General features: G+C 41.7%; 1 gene segment (V, D, J or C); it reads left to right on the forward strand.

The window, feature by feature from the left end:
• LOC103921787 overlaps nucleotides 1-15,072 on the forward strand; it is a 66,414-nt gene that overhangs the window by 40,346 nt on the left and 10,996 nt on the right. The window contains 1 exon segment of the C gene segment in view: nucleotides 4,165-4,500. Coding sequence covers nucleotides 4,165-4,500 — 336 coding nt within the window.

The raw sequence follows: 15,072 nt of genomic DNA on the forward strand, positions 1-15,072 counted from the left end.
AATCAAGACTCTACAAACTTAAATTACTGTGGATTTTTTCAGGGTAAACTAAAGCATGTGTTATCCCAGATAACTGGGAAAGACAAATAAGTGTACTAGCATTTTTAGTTGACAAAACAGAAGCCACAAATAAATACTCAACTTTTTCATGAGCAATACTAACAGCTCTCTGCAGCCGTTTAATTCCTTGTTGCTCTAGAAAACAACTCTCCACAGCACAGCAAGTTTCTTTCCACAAAAGAGGCTCATCAGATTGGTGATAAAAAGATCATTTAGGACAACGGTCTTGCTATTTAAGAATAGATGCTAAAAGGCCACTGAAAACCACAGAAAGAGAGTATGTGGTTCATTTCAAATAAAAGTAGCTCTCAGGGAGAGTTTGTCTCTGGGCCACACTTCTGGATTTGGACTCTCTAAATCCAGGGGAAAATAAGGCTGCTTCTAAGACCGTGATAAATGATGGTGATCTCTTCTTCTCAGTGTATTTCTCCTGGAGTCAGAAGAATTAATGCCTCAGGCTTTTGTACCACACCATTCCACTGCAGAGTAAAATGATTACAAGCAATAAAATTCAATCTCCATAGGAAAAATTCAGTGATCAGCACATTTTTTGAAATCCAGTGTGAATTTGAGGTGCCTGAGCTGATGAAAATCAATACACTGATCCCTCATTGACCATAGTAAATTATGCAGCTAACTTTAATGATCATAGCTAAGAGAACAGAGAAAATAAAAGCAGAGACTTCCTTCCAGGGAAGGAGAAAGGGAGGGATGTTTAGCAACTGCTACAATAGGGACAGTGGATGAGGGTCCTGTGTTATATGTTACAAATTATTTTGTAAGTAAAAAAAAAGACATTTATTTTACAATAGAAGAATATTCATGATGTTGAAAGGAAATGAGGAAATTAAGGAAATGAGGCTGTTTAGCTGAAAATAAGCAAAGAAAACTACTCTGTCTGCATATAGGAAATATTTTCTAATAGTATGCCTAGATAAATAGATAAATGTCCTCTAAAGAAATAGTGAAAGCTGCCACAACTGGTTCATCTACACCTGAAGCAAAAGGGCTCTGGAAGAGGTATTTCTGAGACTGATCTCACCTGTGGTTAGACACACGATGTGGTGGTGTTCCCTTACAGATCTTTCTTTTTTTTTTAGGGGACCATAAATTAATGTACTTTGTTTTTCTTCTTTTGCTGGTACCACATGAGGGGAGGGTTAGTCTACAGGTTTGGCTCAGAGAATTGAGAATAGAGGAGAGGTTTTCCTGCAGCTGCAAAACAGCGTGAATAATGAAAGACTGTACTTTGGCAGTGGGACAAAACTCACAATCATAGGTAAGACAGAAGTCAGATCTCTGTGATATATGTGATACTGCTTTAGAGGACAGGAGCATTCTTAATTAACAGCAGAATAATGATCATTTTTCATAAGCCATGAGGACAGGATTAATGCTTTATTGGTTGTTTATTAAAATGAGATGTGCTAATATGGAAGTGTAGGATTTGCAGGCATGAATTTTGAGATCCTTGTGTCTGTTGGCTCTGTCTTCCCTTACTGGGAACTTCATGAAGGGAGAAAGGAAGAAATAATTCTGTTTCCTCCCATTCTCCAAGAAAACATTATAGAGGTTGGGAATGAAAGATCCTTCTTCGATCTGCAAGTTTTTCCAGTTCATCTATGTAACAATCAAAAGCAACGTTTCAGAGGTATAGTCTGGATTCTTGTGTCTGCTGAATCAGGCAGGGAAAAGAGTAGTCTTGCTGGTACTTTGCTCCCCTCTCCTTAGATGGTGGGCAGGCTGCCTAAAGTTGCTTTGGGACACTGGCTTCCTCTAACGGTCCTCTTCATGACTTCTAACGCTCAAAAAGGTGCATATTCTTTTTCTCTCAGTGCACTTCTCTCCTCTATTCTTTCTCTTTTTCCCCATTTGCTTTCTCTGCCTTCTCCCCTCCCAGGAAAAGATTTAACATCACCTATATCAAGGCATTTTGGAATCACAGGGCAAAATAACCTTTTCCATCTGTTACTGCCACATCTGATAACAAACTAGAAATACACATTAGTGCCTGTTCCTTTAAACAGTACAATTTTAAGGAACTAAGTGGCTGGCAAGAAAAGCATAATATCACTGCAGATTATAGTCTGATTGTGTACACCTGTGCTTTTTAACTGTGCTACTTACCTTTGGAGTTAGTACTATGCTCAGAGTTATAGGTCAGCAGCTGTGATTAACCCAAGTGCTCAACGTGGAGGACACTTGAAAATTTCCCTTGCATTAATGATATGTAGCATATACACAGATGATTTTAAAATGAGAGTGGGAGTGAAAGATAACAAGAAATTATGAAACTGACCTTGCCATGATGGGAACGGAATAACTGTGGTACTTTTTCTCTTAGGTGGGTGAAGAATGTGTGACAGGGAATGCATGTTATGCATGGAAGTGACTAAGCATTGTGCCAGTGTCTGCCATGAACACTGTGGAAGATCAGAACAGAATGGACTGTTGATAACACTTTTTTCTGATTGTCTCTGCTCTTGCTTGTACCAGTCTCCTTATTTAATTTCAAGCATGCTCATCCTCTGGCTTTCTTTGTCTTTCCAGTAGTTTTATCATTCTTTCTGTTCTGCCTTTTTCACCTGCCTTCCTCTTTGTCTTTTTTTTTTTGTTTTGTCTGTTAAATTTCTCTCATTTTTCTTTTGTGTCCTCCCTATCTGTTTCCATGTCTTCACTCATTAGCCATTTAGGCTATGAGCCAATGAACTTATGTCAGAGATACTTTTAGGATAGGAAAAAAATTCATAAAGACAAGTACTAGAAGGGAGCAGTAAAAGTGATCAACCTCTCCTCATGTCCAGGGGAAGGAAAGCAGAGCAGTGCCAAACCTTCTAGGGAGCTATATCCATTACTATCTAGTTACCTCTTCTGAAGTTGGTACAAGCTCACACGTTTTCACAGAAGCACCCCAGGGGTCCTTGTAGAGTAAGCACTGACAATCATGGTTAAGGCTAACAGTTGAAAACAAACACTAGGGCTTAGGGGTCAAGATCTATGCAAGATATAAGTTTCTGCTAGTTCTGCTAATTCGCTCCACTCTAGAAAGGAGGGAGTGATCAGGAAGAACATCTACAATTTATAGTGCCTTCACACTGAAAAAAAGTAAAAGTTTTCTCTTTGGCTCCATAGTTCTCTCTGCATTTCTGTTTCCATGTGCACTCTGCAGACCTGGTGGATTTATCATGCTAGATGAGTAAAAAAGGCACTCTAAGTATATGGGGAAAAAAAAAAAGTGGCTTTTAGGGTCACTGCCTAGCTTCTGAGTAACATCTCACTGTTGCCTTGTACATCCTTTTGACTGTAGAAGTCTGTTGTCTTTAGTCTTATATGTAGGTACTAAACACTTTAGGACAGGCGACATCTTTTGGTTTGTGAGTGTATAGAATCTTGCACCATTTTGGGAAGATGTGTAGTCTAGGATGAGGGCTTCTTATACCTAGAATAACCTAAATAATAAATAATATAAAGAGATATTTCATAGTCTTAAAAAAGGATGGCAAGTTAAGACCTAAAGCAAAACTTGTCCCAGACAGATTCAGGCTACCCACCTAAAGTGTTCTTCACTTCAGACAGTGAGAAAGATTAGCTTCTATCTTTCAAGTCACCTCTTAGATGGGGGTGTCCAAGTAGGGTATCACATGGCAGTATAATTCTGAACACTGCGATAACCATCATGTCTAACTCCATCTCCAGGAATGTAACACAGTCAGTTGAAGATGCTTGTTTCTTAATAATACAGACTCTTGTTTATTAGTACAATATTATAAATACGGGCCTTATAGCACTACTGGGTACTTTTCTGCCTACCTGTTTTCTCAGTTTCTTTTCAGCTTTCCTAGTCTTCTGACAGCAAGAATACTAGAAATTCAAACACTCATGCATTTCTGTAGCCAGACCTTTTATGTTTCTGTGTAATGAGTAAAGACAAATGCTTTCAGTTTCCTGGTGTCTACCTGTCTAATAGATATTAATTGTCTAATAGACAGTTGTTAAAATGCCAAATATATCAGGAGCCACACAGCACAAATACAGTACAGTTTTAAGGGGTTTCTGATCAAAGACAGTAATGGAGGCTCCGGGCCATATTGCTTTGCGTTTCAGGGAAGAACGATGAAATCATACCTCCAGCTGTGGCCATCTTTTCCCCATCAAAGCAAGAGATCCAACAGAAGAGCAAGGCCACGCTGGTATGCCTGGCCTCTGGTTTCTACCCTGACCACCTGAATCTGGTCTGGAAGGTGAATGGTGCTACGAGGACAGAAGGGGTGGGGACAGATGAGTTTTCCACACAGAATGGGAGTACCTACTCATTGACCAGCCGACTGAGGATCTCAGCCCAGGAATGGTTCAATCCTTTGAACCGTTTTGAGTGTGTTGCCAACTTTTTTAGGAATGGAACACCAGAATTGATACAGAAATTCATCTACGGTGACGCTGGTAAGTAAAAAAATGTGTATCACCATGCTGTACAAAGTAGAAACCACAAATCGAAAGGGTGTTTGTTATGATGTGAAACACATCTATATACTACTTCTATACAGGGTGTTATTATGGCACAAATATATATGTAAATGTGTAGGTATTTGCATATGTCTCTTCATATTCCTGGGCTTCCGTATCTACATTATCATTATACATCTATATTTTTTCAAAGGTTTCTTCAGATTTTCACTGAGAAATCTCTGTAGTATAGTAAAATATATAGTATAGTAAAATGAATCAGGCAGTATATTGTAAATTGAAACTTCTAAAATTTGTGTTCTGTTTGCATTGAAGAGAAACATGACTTTCAGTTCATTTTTGTCTTTCAGGTTGTGCACTCACAGAAGGTATGTGTGTCTTCTCACAGCCAAATATCTGCATGTATTTTAATTCCAGTTTTACTGACACTAAGTACAAGGTGTGTGAGATTTCTACTACAAGAATAACTTGTACTTCCTCATCTAAGTGGTTTGTATGTTAGATTTAAAAAAAAAAAAAAAGAAAAAAAGACTTCAGAAGGGTTGTATGTGCATGCTGTATTTAGCTGTGTTTTGGTTTTTCAGCTCTTCTTTATGATTCCCTTTTGAAATAACAGAAGAAATTGTGGAACCTTCCTATAGAGTGTAATTTGCTCTTTTTATCATCTCCTCCAGTCCTTAACACTGCCTTCTGTTGGGAAGCTGCTTGCTCAGCCATGAAAGAAAAAAGTCATACTTAGCCAAGTGATTATGACATCAAGATTCAGAATCCAGAATTCTGAATATTTCTTAGTATCATATTCAGAATACTTCTCATTACAAGTCACATTCCCCTCCAAACCGCAAGGATATTCATATTAAAAATTATGTTTCTTTCCTTTATACATATTTACACACTCTTTTTTTCCACCAACTTCTTTAATGCTTCAGGAATCTTAAGGCTGAACCAAGATCAGGCTGGTGTCTCAATACTACTGCAATTCCTTAAGAGTGAAAAATCTGTAAGAATAGAAGTTCTAGATAACATGTTATTCTGGGCTATGTAAAACTTCCCTGATATATCAGCAGCACTCACAAGGCCACTGACAATAACAAGTGAAAAAAATTCATATCTTGTGATTCAGCTTAATCTGAGTTCCTAAGAGGGGACTCAGGAGGTGTGGCAACACAATGGTTAAACATTCCCAGTCAGGACATACTTTCTTAGCATAAAGCCAATCTCTGTCTTTCCTAGACTCACTTTCTCTTTTGGTTCTTTGAATCACAGTGTTCTTTCCCATCCCCTGCTATCTTGTGTCAACAGAGCCATTCATTTGGCTCTAGTTTCTTTGTGTCGCTTAGATAAAGATTTCAAGGGTTCTTATTTGATTAAAGCTACATTAGATCTAGTCTCTTGTGATGATGATAACTCAATACACAAATGATGTTTGATTTGCAGAGTCCTACTTGCGGTATGGAAATTCTCTGAAGCTCACTTACCTCATTCTCTGTGGCAAAGCCTTGCTCTATGCAGTTTTGGTGAGCAGTCTGGTGTGGACAGCCAAGGTAGGCTAGTGTGCCACTTGAAGGTTGAACTTACTCACTAGTACAAGGGTCAGTGGATACAGTCTAAATCTATTCTCAGCTGTGGGATTGTCCTCCATGTGTTCTGCCAGGCTTTGTGCAGGCTAGTTTGAAAAATCACAAGTGATGAGTTTTCTATTATTGTTTTTCCAGAACTCAAATAAAATCAATGCTATCTAGCAGAGCAATTCCTTCTCAAAATACTCTTTAAACACATGGAAAAAGACGAGAATTAAGGACAACTTCTCCAGAAAGTAAAGAAGGGAAATATCAGATATATCATACTTTTCTGTAAGCATTGAAAAGGGACTCATGCCTGGAGTGAAAGTAATAAGCAGGGTTTTTAAGGAGATACATGGGATAAATCTGAACAAAGATTTACAAATATTTACAAAGAACAGTGGGATAAATCTGAACAAATGGGAGAAGTTTAACTAGCTACCAGGAAATATTTTTTATCAGTACGTTTCTCATATGGCTGAAATATATTCCCAGTGAGAGTAATGGAAGCCTCAGCACTTGTTTCTTTAAAAGTAGGACTGGGAGATGTATTTGAAAAGTGACCTGGTAGAGTTGAGAGTGAATATGAACACAATCTCAGTTATGTTTTTGTGCCCTTTTTCAAGGATACTAGAGGGAGTAGGTTTGTACTTTACTGGATCACAATCATAGAATCACAAAATGGTTTGGGTCGGAAGGGACCTTTAAAGATCATCTGGTCCAACACCCCTGCCATAAGCAGGGACATTTTTCACTAGATCAGGTTGCTCAAAGGCCTGTCCAACCTGACTTTGAACACTTCTAAAATGATGGGGCATCCACAACTTCTCTGGGTAACTTGTTCCAGTGTCTCAACACCCTCACAGTAAAAAATTTCTTCCTTATATCTAATCCAAAGCTACCCTGTATCAGTTTAAAACCATTGCCCCTAGTCCTGTCACTACAGGCCTCGGTAAAAAGTCTATCTTTCTATAAGCCCCCTTGCATATTGAAAGGCCACAAGAAGGTCTCCCCAGAGGCTTCTCTTCACTAGGCTGAACAACCCCAACTCTCTCAGCCTTTCTTCATAGGAGAGGTGTTCCATCCCCCTGATAATTTTTGTGGCCCTCCTCTGGACCCACTCCAACAGGTCCATGTCTCTTTTGTACTGGGAGCTCCAGAGTTGGACGCAGTACTCCAGGTGGGGTCTCACGAGAGCGGAGTAGAGGGGCAGAATTACCTCCCTCAACCTGCTGGCCACGCTTCTCTTGATGCAGCCCAGGATACAATCGGCTGTCTGGGCTGCAAGTGCACATGGCCAGCTGACATACAATTTCTCATCCACCAGTATCCCCAAGACCTGTTGGGGTTCTCAAGGGCTGTTCTCAATCCATTCATCCCCCAGTCCATACTGATCCTGGTGATTGCCCCAACCCAGGTGCAGTACCTTGCACTTGGCCTTGTGCAACTTTATGATGTTCACATGGGGCCACTCCTCAAGCCTGTCCAGGTCCCTCTGTATGGCATCCCTTCCCTTAAGCATATTAACTGCATCGCTCAGCTTGGTGTTCTCTGCAAACTTAATGAGGGTGCACTCAATCCCACTATCAATGGCACATTGATGAAGGTATTAAATGGTACTGGTCCCAGTACGGACCCTTGAGGGAAACCACTCGTTACTGGTTTCCACTTGGACATTGAGCCATTGACTGTAACTCTTTGGGCATGATCATCCAGCCAATTCCTTACCCATGTAACAGTCCATCCATTAAACCCATATCTCTCCAATTTAGCGGCAAGAATGTTGTGGGGGACCATATCAAAGACCTTACAGAATTCCAGGTAGATGATATCTGTAGCTCTTCCCTTGTCCACTGATGCAGTCACTCCATTACAGAAGGCCACCAGATCAGTCATCTAACACACAAAGTTGTGTGTAAAGATGTTAGTTCAGTATGTAAGTAAATAATTTGTACAAGTTAAGACACTTCCTTGGTACAAAAAGGGGACAAAGCATGGAGATACAACATGGTCACTTTTGTTAATGCTCTCAGGAGACACAACAGTCGGGACACTGATAAATATGCTCTGTTATTTCCTAGATTATTGTATTTGCTTCTTTTGCTTGGTTTTTTAATTTGTTTATTCTGTTCTGTTTTCAATTAGGCTGGTGGCAAGTTGTATAGAGAATGAATGAAGAGTCCTCTTCATCACATCAGCAGGGACACAGCAAATTATACTTTCCACCTTTCCATAGCAAAGGATCTATGCTTCTGCCTAAGAACTCTGAATATTACTTCTTGGTGGTTCTCTGTCCCCCTCCTGTTCTTTCCACTTTGTTGTAATCACTGCTGGGTTTTCTCTGTACTTCCATATCATATTGTATCGTGTTGTATTGTATTGTATCATATAGTATCATATCTTTAAAACTAACACCTTCTTAATGCTCAGAGGCTGAGGACCCAGATACGTGAATTAGGAATAAAATTTTAGCTTCTTTTCCATTCAAGAAGCATGAGTTGTTGGTTTTTAATTTGGTCTTTTGTAGCAATAATGTCCTACAACACAACTTCCAGTGATGTATCATAAAGAACTCACATTAAAGAACATTCACTGACAATCCTTATAGTAATAGCTTATCCGTTATGAGAACAGTAGAAGGCTCATCCAGTACTTACACTGTGTACCAACAACTGGAGTGGGGCTGTAGGCTTCAGAGGCTTGCGCACTCCAGTACCAGCGACTGGGAGAGTGAGCATCCAAGGCCAGCCAACAAGCAGACTGCATGTCTAAGTCTAGTTTCTGGGAGATCCATAGTGTATAAGTGTGGGTCCCAGTGTGCATGTGGGTGCAGGAGGTAACTGGAGGACCGGGGAGTTCAGGGCCCGTTGCTGGGTAGACTGAGTGTCTAAGGCCAGTTACTGGGATCCAGCATGCATGTGTGTGTGTGTGCGCGCACATGCACATGTGCGTGAAGGAGTGCATGAGGGTTTGTATCTGTGAGTGAGGGGATCTGTACCAGGAAGTGGCGTGGGGCTGCAGGCCTCAGGGGCTCATACGTCCAGGCCTGTTAGTGCCATTTGTGTTTGCATGAGTGTTTCTGTCTGTATTGATTTGCGTGGCTGGCTGTGTGTATACGTATATTTGCATTGTGTATGTGTTTGTATGCCTATTGGGAATACACACTCAGCCTTGCTAGTGGGTGGACCTAGGGAAAGGGAGCTGCAGCAGCCTCACCGCTGTTGGGCTACTGGATTCAGTAACCCCAAATAAAATAGTTAGAACTTACCATTCATTTCTAGCCATCTTAGAGTATATAGGACATCAACCAACCCATGCCTACTGCACAGCACTGTTTAGATGGACAGTGGTACATTTTGTCAGCATTAGGAAAAATAGGCTTCCTATGTTTCATCCCAACTTTGTCAATAGTTTTTGTGCCACAGCAGTTTAGAATCTGTGAAGGTGGGTCCAATCTTAGACTAAATGAAGAAAAGAAAAATGGGGGTGGAGGGCAGAAGGGGTGATCCTGTGGTTTTACAGTCATAAATTTACTGGGGGCAGAGGAAGGAAAAAACCAGAAATCTTTAGTGCTTTTTGGTATTGCCTGCAATATCATACGTGTTGGCAGCTGGGAAGCATCCACACACCAGCACAGCTCCCCCATTCATTTACTATCAAATGTAATCCCCACTGCTGTTACAGAAGGGCCTCACCACTGCCTTTCTCATGACAGAAGCCAAGTAGTAAATAGGCCATGAAGACTGAGTTGCTCTTTTGCTTATAGTACAGAAGTTAAAATAAAGGCAATTGAAAATAAATGAAGTTTAGACACTTATTTGGACAAAAGAGGATTTATTTCAGAGTGGGAATAAAAGAAAAATAACAAATATATTTTCTACCTCCTACACAAAAAGAAACACTGGCAGGACCTGTGTGAACACCATTCCATCTATGGTGTACTCCTGTTTAACACTCGTAACGCTCTTCAGAATATACGCCTGTACCTTTGCCCACACCCACCCTGATATGTGATTGGGGCAATGCTGGTGTTTTTATATTGCTAGAGGATAAACAGACTGTTCTACTACATCCAGCACTGGATAAGGATGTGGGATGATCATATCATGTGAGAGATGTAGGAAGGCTGTGAAAAGGAAAGTTTGACTACTATCAAAGTGTAACCCTGGGAAGAAGACTGAAAGCAACAGACCAGAGCTATTGCCAAACTGAGTTCAAAAAGCAAGGGAAGAAGAAGTATTCACATTTCCAAAGGTGAAGAGTCTTGTCCATTCCCATCTTGTGATATCTTTATAGTCACAATAAGGTTGTCCAGACTGGTGGATCTGGCCCAAAAGGAATTGCTCCAGTCCCTAAGACATATCAGAAACACTCCTGAGAAGAAGGATGATCATGTGTAGAGAGCTGCTGATCTTTGACTATACCCTATGTTAATTGCTTAGAATGACCTGTACATAATTTAGGTCAGTCTTTGCAGTGTTGAAGATGACCCAACCACTCCAGATTACAGAATAACTACACATGGTATGAAAGTGCATCTCTCCTTTATTCTCTCCAACCAATGGAGTCTTGCAAAAGAATAAAGTGCATAAATGCCCCCTTTTCTTGGAAAAGATAAACCGTGAGCAGACCTCAGGCTGCCAGCAGCTGGCATCAACAAGCCAAGGCCTATAACAAAACCAGTTTGGAAACTAATTTCAGAGCTACCATTTCTATGAGCTCATGTATCTGTCAAAAGGCCAGAAAGGACCATTAAATTATCATCTTGATATCTTGCATATTGCACACCAAAAATTTCATATAATTAATTTTACTTTGCGTTGAGATAATAAATAAATAAAGCTTGTGTGCAGCTAAAGCATGCAGTAATGATGGGAAGATGTCAAGAAGTGAAGAAACCACCTCCTTTCTTGGTAACTTTTTGCAATAGTTGAGCACCTCCACTCTTGAGTAATTCTGCCTTATTGCAATCACGAGATACTTGATTTCAGCTCCCAGACCTTAGTTCATGTTATGCTCTTCCCAGCTAGATTACTGTGCTCTTGCACTGTAAAACAACCTCCCTTGTTTTACACTGTATTGCTTGATTTTGCATACAAGACTTGCACAAATAATTCCTGCTACAGATCATGCTTGAAGCTCATACTGAGTCACTTCTCCAGCATGCCTGCTAAGTCTTCCTAAGGGACTCCATTCCCTGCTGAAGCCCTTCATCATTCTATAGGTTTGGCTTCTATTTCTTTCACCTGGAGACTACTATGAGGTGATACTGTATGAATATGTCTAGACATTATTGGTTATGTATATACAGCTGAGAAACATGACAAGAAGTAGCAAAGGCCAGGGGGGAAGGCAAACCAGGAACCAAGGGTGACCATAGCTCAAGCAGTATATTCACTAACCAGGGCTCAGTCCCACAGCAACTGAACACAGCAAGCAGAATAGGGTGCAAGGTCCATCAACAGTCCCAAGCAAGGCAAGCAGTGAACCGGGTCCAGGATATATTTAGGAAGTCCAGTCAGGAGCAAAAGAAGACTGGACTGGACTGGACTGTAGCCCAGAGACAAGACTGGAAAGAAGGCTACAACGTGGGTTCACAGAATCACGAAATAGTTGATGTTGGAAGAGACCTCTGGAGGTCCTCTTGTCAACCCAACCTGCTTAAGCAGAGCCACCCGAAGCCAGTTGCCCAGGACCCAGGCAGCTTTAACTATCTCCAAGGATGGAGACTCCACAAGCTTTCTGGATAACCTGCTCCAGTCCTTACTCACCCTCATAGCAAAAAAGTGTTTCCTTGTGTTCAGGAGGAACCTCCTGTGTTTCAGTTTGCGCCCATTGCCTCTGGGCCTGTCACTGGGCACCACTGAGAAGAGCCTGTCTCCGTCCTCTTTGTATCCTCCCTTCAAGTATTTGTGCACATTGAGCAGATCCCTGCAAGCCTTCTCTTCTCCAGGCTGAACAGTCCCAGCTCTCTCAGCCTCTCCCCTCTATGAGAGATGCTCCAGTCCCTTAATCACCTTTGCGGCCCTTTGCTGGACTCTCTCCCATATGTCCATGTCTCTCCTGTACTGGGGAGCCCAGAACTGGACACAGAACTCCAAGCTTGGCCTCACCAGAGCTGAGTAGAGGGGGAAGATCACCTCCCTCGACCTGCTGGTAACATTCCTCCTAATGCAGCCCAGGATACCATTAGCTTTCTTTGCCACAAAGGCACATTGCTGGCACATGGACTCATGGTTCAGAGTCTATCCAAGATACAGGACCAAAGACATGGCTGGAGACAAGCTACAATTTGCATATGAGGGGTCTATCCAGAAGATAAGCTACCTACAACATAGGTACAAGGTCCATTCAGGAGGAAGGATCAGAGACAGGGATGGATACAGGTACACCTGCAAAACAGATCAGGGAAGAATTGAAGGCCGAGGTCTAAGCTTAAATGGAGATCCTGGGCCCGTGGGCAGAGGGTGGATGTCCCTGATGAGGGTGGTTGGGGACATTAATGCCTAAAAGTACACTCGGGCCATGACAGAAAGTATCACAGAGTGAAGCCTGCCTGAAAGTGCCACTCAGATAGAATGAGACTTTGACTACATCTGTCCTGTTCTCACTCATTAGGTGATTCCAGGATGTGCTGAGAAACAAAGCACAGATCACTGTTATCAGGGAGGCCTACCTGAGAGTTCCGGACTACATCCACCAAACTTTACATCCTTGTTACATACACAGTGGGAGGCTAGAAGGTGATGGTCACCCAGGTAACAAATGCTAATTGGCTTCAGATATGGAGAAGGTCAAAGGGATCAGCCTGGTGTGGCATGACTAGGAAGACCAATGTTGACTTATGCCAACCATCTAAGTTAGAGAAATATTTGAGACAAGAGCTCCTCCAGACAAATACATTAATGAATGTCCAATACTGTAGAAGACTGAGCCTGATGTCCAGATTAAAATCCAGGTGACCAGCCTGGACTTAGGCACCTCAACCAGTTGGAGTGAGCGTCCTGTTCATCTGAGTCCAGGGTGCTGGCCACAGCTGCACTGGGGGGCTTGACTGATGGGTTCGCTGTACAGTGTGTGTGTGTGTGTGTGTGTGTGTGTGTGCGCACATGCCAGAAATCTTAGAGTAGAAATTGCTATACACCCACTATACACAGCCCACTTAATAAATGTATTTTAGATTCTATGTCATTGAGTGGTGTTTTCTTCTTGTGACTATCTCACCCCTAAATCACCCGATGACTACAATTCTGCACTCTCCCTTGTTAGTGCACTTGTGCTGTTTAGCCTTCTACTACTATTTAGCATCTGTATTATGTGCTCATATCCATGTCAGTGTCTCTCTAGTTCTCAGCCTATCACAGCCATCTCCCCTTCCTGTTTCTCATCAGATATAAATACAAGATTGACTTGGTGAGTGGTAGTGGGTCACAGGAAACAAATAACACAGTACAACCCTGCATACAAAGGTATAGAAGCCCTTCTATCTTTCCAGATGTCTCTGCAATACAGAGACATGCAACATAGCCAAGACCATCTATTCTCTAAAGTTCAGTGTGCATAAGCACAGACTCTTGTATTTTCAAAAGTTTGTCCTCAGCCACTGGTGGTGGAGCTGAAGGAAGCACTGGATTTGTATCAAGCTCACCATTGTGGGAACACTGGTGAGGCAGTGATGCATTCCTTTGGGAGACCTTTACAAAAAAAACTCCCTGAGAAGGGATAAACTCTAAAGCTTACTCTGAGATCATACTTTTGAGGAGTATGCCCAGCAAGAACAGGTGGACAAAACATGGAGAATCCTCTCCACCTGATACCCAGAAGTCACCCACATAAAAAAATCTTTTTGTCCTGTAACGAAATCCTGGCAGCATTCCTGTTTGTCTTCACATGGAAGGGTTTCTAGTCTAGACTTCATTGCAGATTGTGTGTGTAGAAAAAACATTTTGCTCAGTCCATCACTGTTCTATATATTTCCACCATTACAGGATAGTCTCAAGCAGGACATCCTCTGAACAGAAATCAGCAGGTTTGTGGTCACTAATGAACAGCCACATGCCAATCATATTGCTTCATGCAATGTCTTTCTTCTTCCACATGTGGCCTTGGAAGATTCTGTCTGGTTGAGGGATGAGGAGAAATGAATACAATATCATCATCAGAAAAAGTAGTAATTTCAACATGTTTACAAACACTCTTCTTGCTAGGAGAAAGCACCATGTCAGATAAGTGACTTCTAGGAAGGAGGCTATAAGAACGTCTACTATATAGAATCATAGGATCATAGAATAGCTTGGGTTGGAAGGGACTTCTAAAGGTCATCTAGTCCACCCCCCCTGCCGTGGGCAGGGACATCTTCAGCTAGATCAGGTTGCTCAGAGCCCCGTCCAACCTGACCTTGAATGTTTCCAGGGATGGCGCATCCACCACCTCTCTGGGCAACCTGTTCCACTGTGTCACCACCCTCAGCATAAAAAATTTATTCCTTATATCTAGTCTAAATCTACCCCCCTTTAGTTTAAAGCCATTCCCCCTTGTCCTGTTGCAACAGACCCTGCTAAAAAGTCTGCTGCCATCTTTTTTATAAGCCCCCTTTAAGTACTGATAGGCTGCAATAAGGTCTCCCCAAAGCCTTCTCTTCTCTAGGCTGAACAACCCCAACTCTCTCAGCCTTTCTTCATAGGAGAGGTGTTCCATCCTCCTGATCATGTTCATGGCCCTCTTCTGGACCTGCTCCAACAGGTCCATGTCTTTCTTATTGTGGGGATTAACGGCACGGACTCTGGCAGGCAGCAACCAAAGACCTTTATTATGGTGTAACTTTTCCTTTTATACAAAACTCAAGTGTTCACGTACTATCAGCAGCTTACTGATAGGGCACAGCCTTTTGATCATGCGTAGCTACACACAAGGACATAGGTTATTCTTTTAAAAACACAGCTGTTCTCTGACCGTTAATATTGCTTTATTTTCCTTCGGTACTTTC

The sequence above is a fragment of the Pygoscelis adeliae genome, unplaced genomic scaffold, assembly GCF_000699105.1.
Source record: "Pygoscelis adeliae isolate BGI_AS28 unplaced genomic scaffold, ASM69910v1 Scaffold120, whole genome shotgun sequence".
Lineage (NCBI taxonomy): Eukaryota > Metazoa > Chordata > Aves > Sphenisciformes > Spheniscidae > Pygoscelis > Pygoscelis adeliae.